Source organism: Meles meles, chromosome 7 (assembly GCF_922984935.1).
Source record: "Meles meles chromosome 7, mMelMel3.1 paternal haplotype, whole genome shotgun sequence".
NCBI lineage: Eukaryota > Metazoa > Chordata > Mammalia > Carnivora > Mustelidae > Meles > Meles meles.
In genome coordinates this window covers 6,970,876-6,988,744 of record NC_060072.1, presented here as the reverse complement: position 1 = coordinate 6,988,744, position 17,869 = coordinate 6,970,876, and the positions used below count along the sequence as shown (strand labels likewise).

The 17,869-nt window shown below is 56.5% G+C and overlaps 1 protein-coding gene across 1 annotated transcript; it reads right to left on the bottom strand.

Annotated features, from left to right (window-relative positions):
• Positions 1 to 23: 23 nt before the first annotated feature.
• PMM1 (phosphomannomutase 1) lies at positions 24 to 9,782 on the bottom strand. The gene is made up of 8 exons (XM_046013572.1): positions 9,625 to 9,782; positions 6,592 to 6,709; positions 5,433 to 5,509; positions 5,215 to 5,306; positions 4,881 to 4,980; positions 1,760 to 1,835; positions 943 to 1,058; positions 24 to 570 (listed from the first exon to the last, which is right to left on the bottom strand). The coding sequence occupies exons 1-8, from the start codon at positions 9,709 to 9,711 to the stop codon at positions 448 to 450; spliced, it is 789 nt and encodes a 262-aa protein (XP_045869528.1). The 5' UTR covers positions 9,712 to 9,782; the 3' UTR covers positions 24 to 447.
• Positions 9,783 to 17,869: the final 8,087 nt, after the last annotated feature.

Here is a 17,869-nt window from a genome sequence, read left to right as displayed (position 1 = left end):
TTCAGACAGAGCTGACACCGTACCTCGTTCCAGGAACTTTAATGTTTGAGAGAGAAAGTTCTGGCAAATACGCACCTTCCCCGGTGCTCTGCACCCTGCCTGGGACAGGCAAGCTGGGCGGGCTCTATCTCGTACCGACACTAGCACAGGCCTGCTGGCGGCGCAGACCGAGATCTGTCCTGTTCGCAAGCACAAGCAGCAGCTGTGGCCGGGGCCATCAAGGTGGAGGACGGAGCCGGTCCCCCCTCAGGCGCTGACTAGCTGGGGACGGCTGTCCGTGCGGACCCTGGCCCTGTCAAGGCAGGCCTTGCGGCAGGTCACAGGCAGCATCCCGAGCCACAGGAGGAGGGGCCCTGGCACCTCCCAACCCCCACCATCAGGGCTGGGGGCTCTCTTTAGGCCTGGGGGGAGCTCTCTGAAGTCCCTGGGAGCAGGCGTGGGCCCTGGTCACGCCTCACGCGCGGTCTCTGGGAAAAAGATCTCACGGCATCGCTGTACCGTATCCTGCGGAGAGACCACGCTGTGGCCGACGGTCCGCGGGTCAGCGTAGATCTCGAAGTCATTCCCACCCTGCGCACAAGGGAGGGCGGGAGGTGCTTCTGTATGTGGTGCCTGGAGGAGGTTCTCAGGGCTAAGGCCCAGCATGAGCCCTGCCACGGGGTCCCCTCCCCACACTGGCTCCTGCAGAGCTGCCTCTCCTCCAGCCCCCACAGAACCAGCCAGAACCCCCCCTTCTCAGCCTTCACCAGATCTGCCCTGACTTGCCGTGTGACATGGGACAAGCGTCCAGCCAGCTCTAGGCCCCAGCCTTCCAATCTGTGTAATGGGGCTGAGGAACACTAGCTGTTCTCCAGGGGTCTCCCGAGGGACGGTTCTGTGCCGCTGTGTCCTTGACCTGGGGGTGACTCGGAGTGGAAGGCACCTGGCCTGAGCCATACTCACGGGGCTGGTCTCGTTCCCAAAGAAGTGGATGGTGTCGAAGCTGTCCTGGTCCAGGCTGTCCAGACAGTAGCGCTTGTCCCAGCCCTCAGGGAAGACGTCAAAGCTGATCATGCCACCTGTGGGGGGTGGCAGACGAGGCTAACAGTGGGGTGGCCCACGGGGTGGACTTGGCCAAGATCATGCATTTATGCCTACGCAGAGCCAGGCTCAAGCTCCTCACCGAGAGCTGTGATCCTGGCGGGCAGAACAGGCGGTGAACAGGCCAGGCCACCTCAGGGCAGTGGGGTGGAGGGCCGGAAGCTCCCCCCGCCAGCGCTGCGGGGGAGAACTCTCTGGGAGGGGACACTGAGCTAAGGCCTGAGCCAGAGTGCCAACTGCAGGGAAGCGAGCACAGTCCCCAAGGCGGAGAAGGGCACAGAGTGTCCCAGTACCAGAGGAGGCCGGGGCAGTGCAGGGACGAGGCCATGCAGGTCCTGGGGTCCAGCATGGTCTGCTCTCCCGGGAGCATCCCTGGACACTGGACACTATGACGGCGGTGTTGGACAGCCAGAGCCTGAGAAGAGGCCGCTGGTGCCAGAGGTGTGAGCTGTGGTCAGATTCCAGAAACATTCTGGATGCAGGGCCCTGGGACTTGGGAAGGGGTGAGGGAGATAAACACTGAACGAGACACTTTGGTTTTTTGACCTGAGCAACTGGGTGAGAGGCAGGGCATGGCCTGGGTTTGGGTGGGGAGGACTGTGGGGCAGGAAGGCTTAGGCCGGGGCTGGCGGCTGGGCCAGGCTCTCAGACTGTCCACGGGATGAATGGAAGCACGTACCTCGAGAGAACCTCAGCCCTTTGCCAGCAAACTCTGTTTTCAGGGCTTCCACGAACTTCTCCCGGATCTTCTCCTTCTGCAGGAGGGAAGGGAGCACACTGAGGCTCCCAGGGCTGCTGTGTGCCAGGCCGCGTGCTGGGCACACAACTTGCCGGGGGCCCAGAGGCCTCCAGGTGGATATCATGATCCCCACTTTACAGATGGGGAAACTGAGGCTCGGGGAACGGCTGTGCCCTGTTCAAGGTCAGCCAGCCTCAGTGGCAGAGCCAGGGCCTGAATCCAGAAAGTCAATGACTGAACTTAGGGGCAGATCCTGCCCGTGAGGGGGGTGTGGGCGGGGTATCTGAAGGAGGCCCTGGAGCGGGGGCACGAGGAGAAGTTTGAGGGGATGGGCTCTGCCCAGCTCAACAAAGCTAACCAGATGCCAGAAATGAGTGTGAGGAGCCAAGAGCACATGGAGCCCTGTTACTACGTGGCCGTGGCCATGGGTACTCAGAGCGAAGGTCAGCAGGATGCCAGGCGCAGCCATGGGCCCAACCACATGGCGACGTGCGCCGGCTGGACACCTCCCGTGTGCAGGGGGCTGGGGGCCTCAGCAATGCCCAGGAGCCCCCTGTTGCCCCCCACTCCTCAGGCAGGATCTTGCAAGTCTGCAGCGTATCTAGAGACTCGGACTAAGGAGACATGCACTCAAGGACCCCGGCCTGGCCCTGCTGGGGCCACAGATGGAGGAGGCATGCAGGGCCTAGCGGGGCAGCACCCTGACTGCTGTCCTGGGGACCAGCGCCACAGGACGGAAGGTCCATGCAGGGCAGGCTCGCTGTGCCCAAAGCAGCAGCAAGAGCCTGGAGGGACAGTCAGCTCACAGGTGGCCTGGAAGGGAGCCTGGACACATCCTGGGGGACCAAGAGCCACTGAGGATGCTGAAGCCTGGGAGCAGAGAACCTAGGACTGCATTTCAGTCAGTCCACGTTGGGTAGGACTGGAACGGACCGAGGCAGGCAGTGGCCGATGGTTTGGGGCCTGAAGTGGGCCAGGGAGGACATGAGCTATAAGGCCAGATATGGCCAAATCTGAGGTAAAGGCAGGCCTCCTGGGTTCCAGGCCTGGCTGTGTGACCATGGGCAAGTCGCCTGACTTCTCTGAGCCTATTTCCTGAGCTAAAGGGTGGAGAGGTAATGAATGAATCCTACCTCCCTCTCCTAAAAAGCAGAGGTGGGATGTGAGCCCCCTGCCCACCATGGCCTTGCCTTCCCAGCAGGCAAGTGGTCCCCCAGGGAGGCCAGAGTCCCCACCAGAGGCCACTTTGTGGGCCCCCAGTTAGAGTTAATGGGGCCCCAGGCTCAGAATAAATGTCCCCACACAACCCAGGATGGGTGTACTTCCTATCTCTGGAGAACGAGTCCCCTGTGTCAAGTCTAGCCTTAGCAAGGACCAGCACTGTGACCTTGAGCTAGTCAGTCTACGGCCTCAGTGTCCTCGTCTAAGGAAAGGGATACCTGCCCTTGGGATCTGAAGGACCGAAGAAGAAAATAAATGGGATCCTGGCTGGGGTAGGTCACACAGGTCAGGGAGTCTGTGCCTTCTCCTCATACCGCAAGGGGGCAAACAAGAGCCAGAGAGACAAGAAAAGACCCTGGAAGCTGCTGGAAGGGTCAGTGTGTGCCAGACTTCCAACTCGCCCAGTCAGTACAGCCCATGGGATGGGAACTGTGCTCACCCCCACCTTACAGCTGCGCAAACAGAGGCACACGGTAGCTAGCAAAGCCACGTTCCAGGCTGCTCGGCAAGCAGGAGGTGGAGCTGGGATTGGAAACCGGGTGGCCTGCGCAGGGGCCATGTCTCAGTATGTGAGTGGGAGGGGTTCTCTGCCAATCGTCAGTCTTCACCACCCCAAAAGGAAAAGCCTCCGTGCCCGTGGGCAGTGCCTCCCCTAAGCCTTGGGACATGGACTGGGAACGGGGGCGGGGGTCAGTGAGCATCCCTGAGAGCCCCACCCACCCTCAGGGAAACCTCGGCAAGTCATTTCCCCTCTCTGAGCCTCAGTTTCCTCATTCATAAAATGGGACACCACCACCTGTTTCATTCATTCAGAAAATATTTCTCGAGCGCTTGCTACGTGTTGGGCACGTGCCAAGCTGGCCCTTAAGGAGCTTACAGCTTCTGCGGGGGAGACAGACAGTAACTGAGATTTGGAAAGTAGGTGAGAGAGTGCACTAGAGGGTGGCAATGGCTGCCTGGGGAGAAGCAGGACAGGAAAGGAGCAGGGGCAGGGGTGCCAGGTTAGATGGAATGAGAAAGGGATACCTGAGCAGGAGTGGAAGGGAGCAGGGAGAAGATAAGTACAGCCCTGAGGCTGTCTCCATCTCCACCTGCTATCTCCAGAATCAGCAAGGAGGATGGAGCAGAGACAGCAAAGGCCAGAGAAGCCCAGAGCCGGGCCAGCGGCAAGAGGCCTGGATGGCCTCACTCCTGGAAAGGCGGGGTGGGCGGTGCGGATGACACACAAAATGCAAGTCAGGGTTTAGCAGGGGCGCGTGTCCCGGAAGGTGAGAGAAATATCGGTATGTTCTAAGAAGAGATGCACAGAGAGAAAGCTGAAAAAGGGTGGGTGCGGGCTGGGCAGACCCCTCAGGGCTCAGGGCACCGGGGGAGGGGCTGGGGCACTGCCCAGTTGGCAAGGGGAGCGCTGAAAGCACTATAAGCACGAAGTCGGGGGAGCTGACATGCTTTAGAAGGTTCTCAGTGGCGTCGCTGGAGAACAGACTGGCAGGGGGTTATGAGCGGAGCTGCCTGGGGGGAGAGAGACACAGGTGAACAGATCTGAGGCCACTCGAGAGGCTGGCCCCCATGTGGGTGGGAAGGTAGAAATGATGCCCTTGGCTTAGGTAAGTGATGGCTGCTGATGCCCGTCACCAAGGGAAGGAAACCAACCACGAAGGAAAGACACAGGAGCGCCTAGACCATGGCTCCGGATGGGTGTCCCAGAGGGTATTGGTTGAGTCAGAACTACTGCGCCCCCCCCGCCCCGACACTGATCCATTTCGCTGATGAGAAAGAAAGGCTCAGAGAGGCTGAGTGGCCGAGGTCCGAGAGCCCAAGGCTGCGCGGCGGGTGCTACCTTGTCCAGCTCGGAGAACTCGATCCGCTCCTCCAGGGTGCAGCTCCGGCCGATGGGCGAGATGTTCAGCATGCCGTTCCGGAACTCGATGAAGGTTCCGCTGGCGGTACAGTGGCAGGAGGGAGGGCAGGGAGCCAGAGAGAAGGACAGCCCTGAATTCAAATCCAGCCCCATCTGGGACCACGGCCTCCTCAGACCTCACGCGGGACAAGAATCCACACAGTGATAAACCGGGGCCCCAGCGCCTGCCGGTGGCATCCAGGAGACCTGATCTTGTCCTCCCTCAGGCCTGGGACGGGGGTGGTGGGGCAGGATGCGGGCTGGGAGGGCTCACCGCTTCTTGGGCAGTCTGAGCAGGGCCATGTAGCGCAGGCAGAAGTTGATCAAGTCCTGCAGCAGCTCCTCCCCGAGATGGTTCTGGATGGTCTGGGCAAGGAACGCGGGGCTCTGAGGGCGGCGGGCACAGTGCCCTCCCCCGGCCCAGGACCGAGGCACCGGAGGCTGTGCCGCTATGGAAAAGTGTCGTAGGCTGAGGCCCTGGGGGGCACTGACCTGCTTGGAGAGCAGTCGTCCATGCTTATACTGCACGGTCCCATTCTCGGCAAACACATAATCAAACTTCTCGATGACTTCAGGGCACGTGGAAGCCGGGAAGAAAGAAAGACTGTGAGACCAAGCCCCCAGAGCCAAGTAAAGGGATAAAGCCCACACTGCTTGCTTTGGCATTCAAAGCCCATTTGTTCCATCTGAAACCTGCTTTTCTCGGCTCATCACCTTCAACTTTTTTTCCAAACAAGCCAACAAGTCGGTCACACCTCTGGACCTTTGCACATGCAGGTCCTTCTGCCTGGACTGCCCTCCCCCCTCCAAGATTCTGCTCCCTCCTCTGGCAGCCTCGGGAGACTCCCCAGCAGAGGGCGCCATTTTCGCTGTGCACCCACAGCCTCCACCGTCCAGGGGCTCCCGCTTTGTTTTATAGTTTCCATCACTATTCTGCAAGGGTGGCTGCATGGGGCAGTTTTCAGCTCTGGCTGCCACAGTAAGCGGCTGGAGGGGGCAAGAGGAGAGGCTCAGGGAGCACAGCCAGGAGGGGGCCTGGACAATGGAGGGGCCCTCAAGATGCAGAGGTGGGTCCTCAGGGAGATATTTCGAGACTTGCTGAGATGCACAAGGGGGTGGGGGGAAAGGTAAAAGTCAGGTAAATTTTCTAGTTCATGAGCTGGTGGGATGTGCCTCAGTTGTGCTGAGACCTGGAACTCAGCTGAGAACAGGTGCTCTGGGGCCAAAACAACTTCCCGGGTGACTTCGGCATCTTTCTCTGTTCAGTGGGATAACCGTGCCCACCCTGCAGTGTGGCCGTCAGGACGCAGTGAAAAGAAGTCAACACGTGGTCATTTTCAGTTAATGGCAGCCACTACTGACTTTAAACAGGAAACCTGAGACTCAGCAGAGAGAGCTGAGAACGTCAACTACTCCAGGGCAAGATTCTGCCTGCTTTGTTCCCCGCCCTTTCTCCAAAGCCTGCCACAATGCTAGGCACATGGCGGGGGCTCCCTGTGAGTCAGTGAGGGAACGTACCTGACTGTTTCCTCTACTCCCTCTGCCCCACAGAAGCGGGGCTGGGTCTTTGAAGGCGCAAGGGTCCGGGGACCTCCTGAACTCCCCCCACCCCCATCCGGACTGTGGAGCTGGCTCTGGGTGCTCCTCCTACCTTCGTCCCCATCTCCCAGCTGCTCGGCGATCTTAGAGTAGTCGGAGCCGCCCACCACACCGATCTGCACCCTACCACGCAGCTTCTGCAGGAAGGCAGCCACCTCAGGGTCAATTTTCTGCAGGGGAGTGGGGAGAGCACAAGGTTTCTGGCTGTCAGCAGGTCTGGGACCTCACTCAACCCACACGCAGTGCTCAAGGGGGCCCATGTTCCATCTGAATCTGAGGCAGCTCAAGGTTAGAACCCAGACCTGAGACGTCATAGATTCAAACTCTTGCTTAAGTCCCTCAATTGCAGATGGCTCTCGGGCAACTGGCTTTGCTTTCTCTGCCTTAGCGACTGTCCCATCTGTAAAATGGGGATCATAGTAGCATCCGGCTGGAGGCGGTCCGTGCTAAGATTAAATGAGATAGTGCATCCCGATCGCTTGGAAACAAACAAGCAATTCACTGGCTACTAATCACATGAAGATTCCCCAAGGAAATGAAAACTAATGAGTTATACTCCATGTTTTCAGGTTCTCGGCTATTTAAAGCCGACAATACCTATAGGGAAATGACCTCGTCAAATTCTGCCACTGAGAGTGTAATCTGGTGCAGCCCCTTTGTAGGGTAATTTGGCAAGAGAACTTAAAATGCATTCACCCCGTCCCCCAGAATTTCCACTTCTCTCGCCTGGGTGTATATGGAGGTTCACTGAGGTGTGGTTTATCATAGTGAAAACCTGCAAACAACTCCTAAGCTTGTCGACCCAAGGAGGGTAAACACCTGCTCTGAAATAGTGCCCTGTGGTTACAGAGCAAGGCAGGCCTGTGCTTCCAACAGACAACAATCCCTAAGACGTGCTGTTAACTGTCCAAAACAAGCAGCTCAGCAGAGTTTACCTGAGACTCTCTCTCTCTGCCCCTCCCCCTGCTCTCTCTCTTTCAAATAAATAAACAAATCTTAAAAAAAAAAAAAAGCAAGTTGCAGGAAGGCACACACGTATGACACTACTCATAAAAAAAGGCGGGGTGGTGGGGCGCCTGGGTGGCTCAGTGGGTTAAAGCCTCTGCCTTCGGCTCAGGTCATGATCCCGGGGTCCTGGGATCGAGCCCCGCATCGAGCTCTGTTCCGCAGGGAGCCTGCTTCCTCCTCTCTCTCTGCCTGCTTCTCTGCCTCATTGTGATTTCTCTCTGTCAAATAAATAAAATATTAAAAAAAAAAAAAAAAAAAGGCGGGGTGGGAGGTGAGCGCCTGGGTGGCTCAGTTGTTAAGCATCTGCCTTCGGCTCAGGTCATGGTCTCAGGGTCCCGGGATCGAGCCCCCCATCAGGCTCCCTGCTCAGCAGTGGTGGTGGTGGTGGGCAGGGGAAACTGCTTCTCCCTCTCCCTTTGCCCCTGCTTGTGCACTCTCACTCCCTCAAATTAATAAATAAAACTTAAAAAAAAAAGCCTGACAAAAACTGCTTAATATTTGTTCTGAGCCAACAGAGGTCTAGCTGAAGGTCTAGAAGGAAATCACAGGACAGGTAACCACCTTTCTTTGGGATGGAGGTGGGTCTGGGATCCTGACTTGGTCAGAAGGGACTTTAGCATCTCTGTTATGTTTTCATTCTTCACAAGAGAATGTGTTTGTGAATACGTGTATAATTAAAAATTAGCTTTTAGGGCACCTGGGTGGCTCAGTCGTTAAGTGTCTGCCTTCAGCTCCCATCATGATCCCAGGGTCCCGGGATCCAGACCCACATCCGGCTCTCTGCTCAGCAGGAAGCCTGTTTCTCCCTCTCCCACTCCCCCTACTTGTGTTCCCTATCTCGCTGTGTCTCTCTCTGTCAAATAATAAATAAAATCTTTTTTAAAAATTAGCTTTTATTTAAGTAATCTTTATACCACGTGGGGCTAGAACTTAGAAACCCCAGATCTAGTCACGTGATCTTCCGACTGGGTCCGCAGGGTCCCCTGGTAATTAACTTTCAAGAGCACTAAGGACAGGGCTTGGCATTAACTGGTGGACAGCAATAACACACATACGAGCTGTTGGGTCAGTGGAGCAAAGGGTCAAAGGGAGGGGTTGGGGCTGTGCCTTAGACCTTGCCACCCTCCCTCCACCGTCATCTTTCTCCCACCCCTGAGGACCCTGGAAGCTACTGGAGGCGGAGCAGCCTGACTTCTCCCTGTGCTCCCAGACCCTACCCCAGGGTCTTCCGGTAGGGAAGCGGGGGTGGGTGGCATTTAGGACAAGAGGGGAGGCTAAGACCTGGCTTCCCATCAGCCTCTGCCTTGCAACCCAACCCTATGGCTCCCTGCTCTAGGGGATCCCAGTTGTCCCTTATGGCCCGATTGGAGGGTGGAATAGCCTCAGGGCTGTCCAGAAAGAGGCCTGCCTATTTACTACCCAGCTGGCGAGAATCGGTCCGGGGGCTCATGTAGGGTGAGATCCAAAGCTAGGAACACTGAGCGCGGGTGGGCGGAGCCCAGAACTCCGTGGAGGTACGGAAGCCCTACCTGCCTCCATAACCGAGGGAGGGCGGGAGGTGAAGCGGCAGAGGAGCTTGAGACATCAGACCTACGCCCGGGCCTGGAAAGGTCCGGTGGGACGGCTTCACGACTCCCGGACTCTCACTAGATAGCGACTCTGATGCTCGGGTGCGCGCCGAACCCTGTCTAGAACCCTGGGCTCAGATGCCAGTTTCGGGCTACAGGTGCGTCCTAGAGGCGGGAGCCCGGGCTGGGAAGGCGGGGGCGTCGGGGGACCAGGCCTCAGCAAGGCGAAGCCTGAGCGGGGGGCAGGGAAGCCAGGTCCCCGCTCGCAGTCTCCTCCCTCCAGAATCACACCCGCTCCGACGCTCCCGGGCAGAAGGCGGACGCAGACATCGGGGGCTGCGACATGGGGGAACCGGGGCCGCATCACGCCCAGCGGGCGGCCCTGGGGCGTCAGGGGCCGAGGACCGCTGCATCCCACACTCCGTCCTGGGGTGTCCAGCGTCACCACTTTCGGCCTCTGAGCGTCCGCGTGACACTCCGACGGCAGCTGCTGAACGTCGGGGCCTTACCTGGCGAGCCGGCGTCAGGGTCCCGTCCACATCAAACAGGCAGAGGACGCGCTCCTTCCTGCGGGCGCCCTCAGCGGAGACCGCCATAGCTGCACCTCCGCGCGCGGGGCCGAGGCCAGGGATGCCGCCGCCAGAGCCGCTTCGGAAAGAGGCTAGACCAGGCGGGGCCTGCGAGGGGCGGGGCCACGGGGCCCGCCGGCGGGTGCCAAACCGGAAAGGGGCGTGGTCAGGGCGTGATCTCGGCGGGAGAGGGACAGCACGTTCGGGGCAGAGGCGGGGCCTGAGCTGGACTCAGGAAGGCTGGTTCTGATTGCACCGGGAGGGCAGGGGGCGTGGCTCAGGGCGGAGCTGAGCGCTACGGGTTGGTCGGACTGTTTCAAACCAAACGGAGGCGGGGCCTGGGCCCGGGAGGGCGGGAAATGATACAACCCGGAAGAGAGGAGCGGGGCCAGAGTCGCTCCGTCGCGGGAAGATTCTGATTGCATCTGGCCGAGAAGGGGCTGGACGGGGGCGGAGCCTCAAACCCCGCAGTGCAGTGCAGGGCGGGGCAGGGCGGGGCAGGGCGGGGCGGGGACGGGACTCAAAGAACCAGCGCTGTCGCGGACTCGCCCCGCCTGCCATCATCTGTGACTCACCCCCCTGTTGCTAATGCCTTTGCCCTACAAATCTCAAGCCTTAAGTAATCACCTGATGTCCTTTGCTCAGGCTCCGGACTTTGCCGGATGGCCTTCTGCGATTCTTACTCCCCTGCTCTCATTGTGTCCACCCCATGAGGCCCCCCGTTCATGGTCCACCTCCTTCAGGAAACCTTCCTGGACCCCTCTGTTCACAACTATTTAACATCCCATTGACGTTACGGTTTCTTCTAGGTTTCCTTCCCCCCTTCACCACTACGTGACTTTGGACAAGTCACCTCTTTGAGCCTCCGCGTCTCCATCTGTAAAATGGGAAGATTACCACCTACTTGAACGGTTGTTGTGGCACCTGCAAAGAAATAATAAATGAAAAAGAGCCCACATAGTACCTCGCACACAGCAGACCTACTTCAAAGGAGAATTTCTACAGCTGTACTTGGTATTGCTCCTGATTAAACAGCTACTGGCACATCAAAAGTCTTAAAAATGGGCAGACCTTTGAGCCAGCAATTTAACTCGTCGAAAATAAGGGAAAATTTGGAGACTGGTTAACTTAATTACGATCCATTTATGAGATGAAGAGCCATGAAGCCATAAAACCTGCATTGTAGAACATTTAACATGGAAAGAGCATGAAAATGGAAAGTAGCAGGCTGTCTCCAGGGACTGGTATCATGGTGAATTTTAGCGTTTTTCTCCCCTCGGAAATGCATCGACTGCAGCTTCCTCTTCTCCAAGACTCTTTTTTTTTGGGGGGGGGGAAGGCTTCCTTCCATACTGCCAGAGCCCAGCCCACCCCTGCTTTCCTCTCTGCTCCCCGGGGGTGTCATTCAGCTTGACGGTATGCCTGGATGGGCATCTTTGCTGCACCCACCATTCTTGCCCTGATGCCTGTGATTGGTCCCGGTAGTTTTGGTCATGCAAAGACTCACATCCACACACCTACGAGTGGCACGTCAGTGCACCATCCTTTGATAGTTGGGTTTTGTTTTTCTATTTTTGTCTCGGTAGCTGCAGTGGCCAGGGAAGATCATGGAAGGCAGAGTCAGAAAAAGTTTAATTTGGTTCCTGGTAACTGTAAGGACTTGGACTGGTCGCCTTTCCTGACCTGTTTCTTCATCTATATAATGGAGATGTAATCGGCACCTGCTAATGACTCTGAACAGTGAGATCGTAGTAATAAGGAGTAGTAGGCAAGCTAAGGGTAAGGCACAAATTGACATCCCGCAACCCAACTCCTCCCCGCAGTGGGGCAGTGGGATAAGAGTCACATTCCTCCAGGAAACTTCCAACTATTTTCATGTTAATGCCTTACTAGAGGGAAAAACATCCTTAGTTTGATAATAGCAAGGACCCCAGTATCCTGATGGTCCTCTTAAGCGATGAAAATCCCTTTTTCCTTACCCCCAACTCCCAAGTATAGAATCAGCCGGCACTCACAACCCTAGTGTAGCGCCTCTTTCTGCCCAAGGGTCCTGTCCCCGTGCTTTAATAAAATCACCTTTTTGTACCAAAGACATCTCAAGAATTCTTTTTTTTTTTAAAGATTTCATTTATTTATTTGACAGAGATCACAAGTAGGCAGAGAGGCAGGCAGAGAGAGAGGGAGAAGCAGGCTCCCTGCCGAGCAGAGAGCCCGATGCGGGGCTCGATCCCAGGACCCTGGGATCATGACCTGAGCCGAAGGCAGAGGCTTTAACCCACTGAGCCACCTAGGTGCCCCAGACATCTCAAGAATCCTTTCTTGGCTGTCGGCTTCTGAGCTTGCCGACATTCCAAAACTCCATCAACGGCAACGGTTACTTCTTGACCCCTAGACTGTGCGCTAGGCACCACACTGGGCACTCGACCGCGTATCTTCATTCATTCTCGGAGCGGCTGTAGAAGGTACTATTGTTGTTGCAAGATTTATTTTCCTTCAGTGCTCATGGTCCTCGGTCAACACCGCTTTGAAGAATGAAGACGCAGACCAGACGAAGAGTGGTGGGCAGCAGCGCAAAGTTTATCGAGCGATAGTACAAAGTTCCTAATGAGGGAGGAGACCTAAGAGGATTGCCACCAGACTTAAGTCTAGGGGTTTTCAGGGGCTTGTTCACGGGCTGGTATTTGTTTGTTTGTTTTTTTAAGATTTTATCATGTGCCAGGGGGAGAGACAGAGAGAACAAGTAGGCAGAGTGGCAGCCAGAAGCAGAGAGAGAAGCAGGTTCCCCGCTGATCAAGGAGCCAGATGGGGGACTGGATTCCAGGACGCTGGGATCAGGACCTGACCCAAAGGTGGCGCTCTAACTGACTGAGCCACCCAGGCATCCCCGTGATGGGCTGTCTTAATCTGATTAATCCTCCCTGCACCTACTGTCACCCAATCAGGTTTTTGTCATTTATCTGTCTTTTTTTTTTTAAAGATTTTATTTATTTATTTGACAGACACAGATCACAAGTAGGCAGAGAGGCAGGCAGAGAGAGAGAGGGAAGCAGGCTCCCTGCTGAGCAGAGAGCCCGATGCGGGACTCGATCCCAGGACCCCGAGATCATGACCTGAGCCGAAGGCAGCGGCTTAACCCACTGAGCCACCCAGGCGCCCCACATTTATCTGTCTTGTGGAAAAGGGTGGAGGGCTCCTTCCAGGGTGGGTGTAGAATCCTTTTAAGAGTGGTTTCCTTGTAGGGCAGGGGCTTTGGCGGGAGCCTGGACCCTGTGGGCTTTTCTTCCAACAATCCTTTATCACTGTTTCCACTTGGTGTAGAAAAACAGAAGGGATGTGTCCAAGGCTTTACAAAGCACCTGGCAGGCCCCCAGGGCTGAGACCAGCCTGGGCAGGTCAGGTGAGTGACCTGCCACAGGCAAAAAACTTAGGAGAACGCCAAAATAAATATAAAAATACATGGTATTTTAATTGAAATTTTAACAATATTTTAAAAAAATGAAAATTAATGCAAAAGAATCCATGATGAGCAGAATATCAGAAAAAAATGTAAAAGACAGGATCAACAGGGGCTTCTGGGTGACACGGTTTGTTGTGCGTCTGACTCTTGGTTTCTGCTCAGGTCGTGATCTTGGATCCCTCAGATCCAGCCCCAAGCTGGGCATCTGGCTGAGCGCAGAGCCTGCCTGAGATTCTCTCTCCTCCTTTGCACTTGTGCTCTCTCAAATAAATGCGCAAATCTTAAAAAAAAAAAAAAAAAAGAGAGACAGGATCAGTGATTGTGACCTGCCGAGGATCCATATTCAAGCTGGGCAAAAGAAAAAAAAAAAATCTGCCTTTTTTCCCAGGCCCTGTGCCAGAGTTTGGTTCATTCATTAAACAAAGGCATTGCGCTACATGCTGTTCTGAGTTCTGGGAACACCGTAGAGAACAAAACAAGGGCCCTGCCCTCAAAAAGCTTTTGTTTTCTGTTGGATACAGACAGCAAACAGAATCATCTCCATGGGAAGGGAAACCCAACTTGTTCTCCTGCCCTTCCTTCCTGTTCCTCCTGCTCCGTCGGGATCTGGTCCCTGGGACTCTGGACACTGGCAGGACCTGAGACCCCTGCCAGGGTCCGGGAGTGTAGAGCTGGTGGGTGGGGCTGGAGTGGCGTGATTAGTCTCTCATATCTCACAGCCAATACCTGTTCCACTGCCCGAGAATTCCTAAGACCTGATTGAATACAGATACTACCTGGGCCCGGCCCCCACGGCTGGGATCCAGAAGCTGTAGGATGGGGCTTCCCAGGGCAGGACAGGGTTTTGCCTCCTGTAGATTGGGTCCACAGCCATAGCACACCTGTGCCTTAGACCTGCAGTGAACTAGTTTCCTTACAAACACCTTCCACAGTCTCTTTCTGAATTCTCATCTCAACCAGAGGGAGTGGCCCTTGTGGCCACCAGTGTGTCCCTTTAAGAGAGAGGCTTGTCCCTGGCAACTGGTACTCAGGTGGGGCCCTGGAGTGGCCCTAGGGAGAGGGAGGAGTAGGACTGGGGGAACTGGGACTAGAAAGACCGGCCAGAAGGCATTTCCAGAGCACCAAAGGAAGCCAGGCCTAAAGACAGGGGGCCTGAGACCCTAACCCAGAAGGTTCCTGCTCAGGCAGGCAGGCTCTGACTCTGTGACGCCAGGCATCCGACTTGAGGTTTGGAGGTTAGCGCGGCTTCCATATCTGGTTTGGACACTGTGGCTCCTACCCTGGGTGTTTCACTTACTTTTGCCAAAAACCTTTGGAGGTGAGTACCCTTATGTCAATTTTGAGAGGTCGATACCGACACTAGCGAGGTGAAGCTGGCTTTCCAGGATCACAGTGCAACCAGGATTTACATTCCGTTCTGTTCCTCTAAAGCTTGTGCGTTTCCCTGTCCCCTTGCCAGAAGGCCAACTGTGAATGCGTGCTGAGTGTACGGGGTATGGACCCTCTTTCTCCCTGCCTGGAGTGTGACTTTTCGAGGGCGGCAGTCCCAGCTTGTGGGGCAGTCCTGGTGTGGTGTGTATATAGTCAGACTGACAGCTCCCTGGGGCTGCCCCGACACAGTGACCTTGGGCTGGTCCTTCCCAATGTCTGAGCCTGTTCCTCATTTACAAATGGGGCCGCCAGTGCCGGCCTCCCCCAAGCAGTCGGGAAGATGAGGGGCACAGGGAAGGAGATGTGCTACGAGAGGCTTTGCAAAGAACAGTGTGGGCTCGTTGCTGGTTCTAATTCCCTCTGGGTTCAGGGGCAGCGGGAGACTGGGGGCGATTGTGGATGTTGGCTTTTTTTCTCCGTATTTCAAAATGTCTGCTGGGGTTACATTGTTTTCACAATAAACAGTGCACGGAATTTAAACAGGTGGAAGGGCGCATGCTCAGAGGTGTTTATGGAGGGGGTGGAGGGCTGTGGCTGGGTTGGCACAGGCCCCCTTGGGGCCAAAGCCAGTGGGACACGGATGACACTGCCCACCTGGAGGTGGGGGGCGGGGGCGGCAGCCCTCCCTACCCCCACACCTGGATCAGCGCCCAGGACTGAGGACTTGGCGATTCACTCTTCATCTCTGCAACCAGACGCAGGGAGATGAGTCCCCACGGGGAGGGGTGGCAGAGACTATCTGAGCCACAGTCTTCATTCTACAGATGCACAAGCTGAGGCCCAGAGAGGGGGAGGCCTTCATTAGGGTTATTTGAGTCAAAGGCCTGAATCCAAGTCCAGGGTGTTTGTTTTTTTTAAAGATTTTATTTATTCATTTGACAGACAGAGATCACAAGTAGGCAGAGAGGCAGGCAGAGAGAGAGAGAGGGGAAAACAGGCTCCCCACCAAGCAGAGAGCCCGATGTGGGGCTTGATCCCAGGACCCTGAGATTGACCTGAGCCTAAGGCAGAGGCTTAACCCACTGAGCCACCCAGGCGCCCCCAAGTCCAGGGTTTTTAATGACCTGATCTCCCCTTCAATGTTGGCCCCCCAGGAGATGCTGGCTCTTTGCCAGGTCCTGGACACTGTGCTCCCAGGTGATCAGAGCCAGGCGCTACCCCTGGAGGGTGCCCTTGCTAGTGGGAGTGTGCCAGGAAGAGGGGAAGAGTCCACTCTGGGGTGGGGAAAAATCAGAGGAGGGTTTTGTAGAAGAAACGCTGGAGCTGGGCCTTTAGCTCCGAGTAGGGGACAGCTCTGCGGACAGGTGGGGAGAGGTGACCCGATCCAGCAAACCGGAACTGAAGGGGGGGTCGGAAGGCGCTTGCAGTGATAGGGTCCTGTACTGGCCTCAGGGTACGGGGGTTGGAGAGGCCCAGGGTCTGAGAAGGGCCTTGACGGGGTACCTGGGTGGCTCAGTGGGTTAAACATCAACCTCTGGGTTTGGCTCAATTATGAGATCGAGGCTTGTGTCGCTGTCTGTGCGGGGTGTAGAGGCGGCTTGGGATTCTCTCTCTGCTTCTCCCGCTTCTCCTCCACAGTGCCACCTGGTGTCCATCTTGCTCCCTGCAGCGTGACCTTGTAGGGGCTCTCTCCAGGGGTGGCATGGGGGTGGGGGGTTGAGGGGGGAAGTCTGTGGAGCAGAGATCTCTGCAGGGGACTCTGGGCTCCCAGGCAACGCTTCAGACCAGGACCAGTCCCACAACCCCTGCCCCCTTCCAAAGCAGCCCGGCTCCGTGGTCGAGGCGCTCACATTCAGAGATGTACCAGGCCCCTCCTGGGTTCTTTGCTACCCTCTCAGGCCAGAGCCCCTCTGAGCTTGAGGAACCATGGATCTCAAGGTCCAACCCGCCAGCCTGGGCGGACATCCTCCTACACCAGCTTCCCACGCCGGGGCAGGTCCAGCCCCCACGAGCGGCCTACTCTTACCTACTGGTTCCCTCAAGCTTTGGGGAACTTTGCTGGAACGTCCGCTCCTTAGAGCTTCCTCTATCCAACACCACCACCAGGCACCATCTCTCCCTCCTCGATGGTTCTCCTCCCACGTTCCGGGGCCTTAGAGGTCCTCACTACGTGCTGTGAGAGAACAGAGGCAGGCGGCACAGAGCAGGTCTTCAAACCCACAGGAACATGGGCAGAGATGTTCACAAAATCCAGTCCCTCGTAGGATGACGGAATTTCTGATGACTTTTTCCTCTCGTCTTTGTACTTTCATTGGTCGCTTACATTTTCTAAATATAGATTATCTTGTAAATCCCGCTCCCCACCCCCCCCCCCCGAAATACAAAGTCACTTGGGGAAAAACAGATTAAGAACTTTAAGCACACCGCAGAGTAAAGCTGGAGTAGCTCCGTCAAAGCTCGTGGGCGCAGGGCAAGAGGCTGACTGGCTCTGTAGTCATCGCAGCTCTGGCCGTTCCTGTTTCTGGAGTGGCCCATTCCTCCCCCTGCTCTGAATACCCTGGAATGGGGGGAGGGGGTGCTTCCTCTCCAGGCCCTCAGCTGATACACAACACACCTCACCTCTTCTCTGACTCCTGCACTGCCCCCCTCCCTGGTTTCCTGCTGCTCCTCTCACGCTGCCCCATCCCCAGTCTGTTCTTTCTTTCTTTATTTGACAGAGAGATAGAGAGATCACAAGTAGGCAGGGAGGCAGGCAGAGAGGGGGGAAGCAGGCTCCCCGCTGAGCAGAGAGCCCGATGCGGGACTCGATCCCCAGGACCCTGGGATCATGACCTGAGCCAAAGGCAGAGGCTTGGACCCACTGAGCCACCCAGGCGCCCCCCCCCCCCCCAGTCTGTTCACAACACAGTAAATCGAGCATGTCATTTTTTGACCTACAAGGCCTGGCACCATCTGACCCACCGGCCTCTCCGGCCTCCATACCTTCCGCCAACGCCTCGGCTCTCAGGCTCCAGCCACTCTGGTCTCCTTCAGTCCTTCCAGTGTTCTTGACACTTGCTGCTCCCTCTGCCCGGAATGTTCTGTCGCATCTGTCCTTTGTCAGTTAGGCCTCAGCTGAAACCTCGCCTTGTCACACGGCTTCCCCCGATTCACACACTCGCTGCCACCTGCTTTTAATTCCTCCCCAGGGCTGTGCCACCTCAGAGGACCAAACTTCTCTCCCCTTTTTGTCTCCCAACCTCCCCAGAATAGAATCCCTGCCAGGCAGGGGCCCTGTGGGTCCTGTTCACCCACTGCACCCCCAGCCCAGAGCCCGGTGCTGCTTCATACATGCTCGGGCTCTGTGATCTCGGAGCA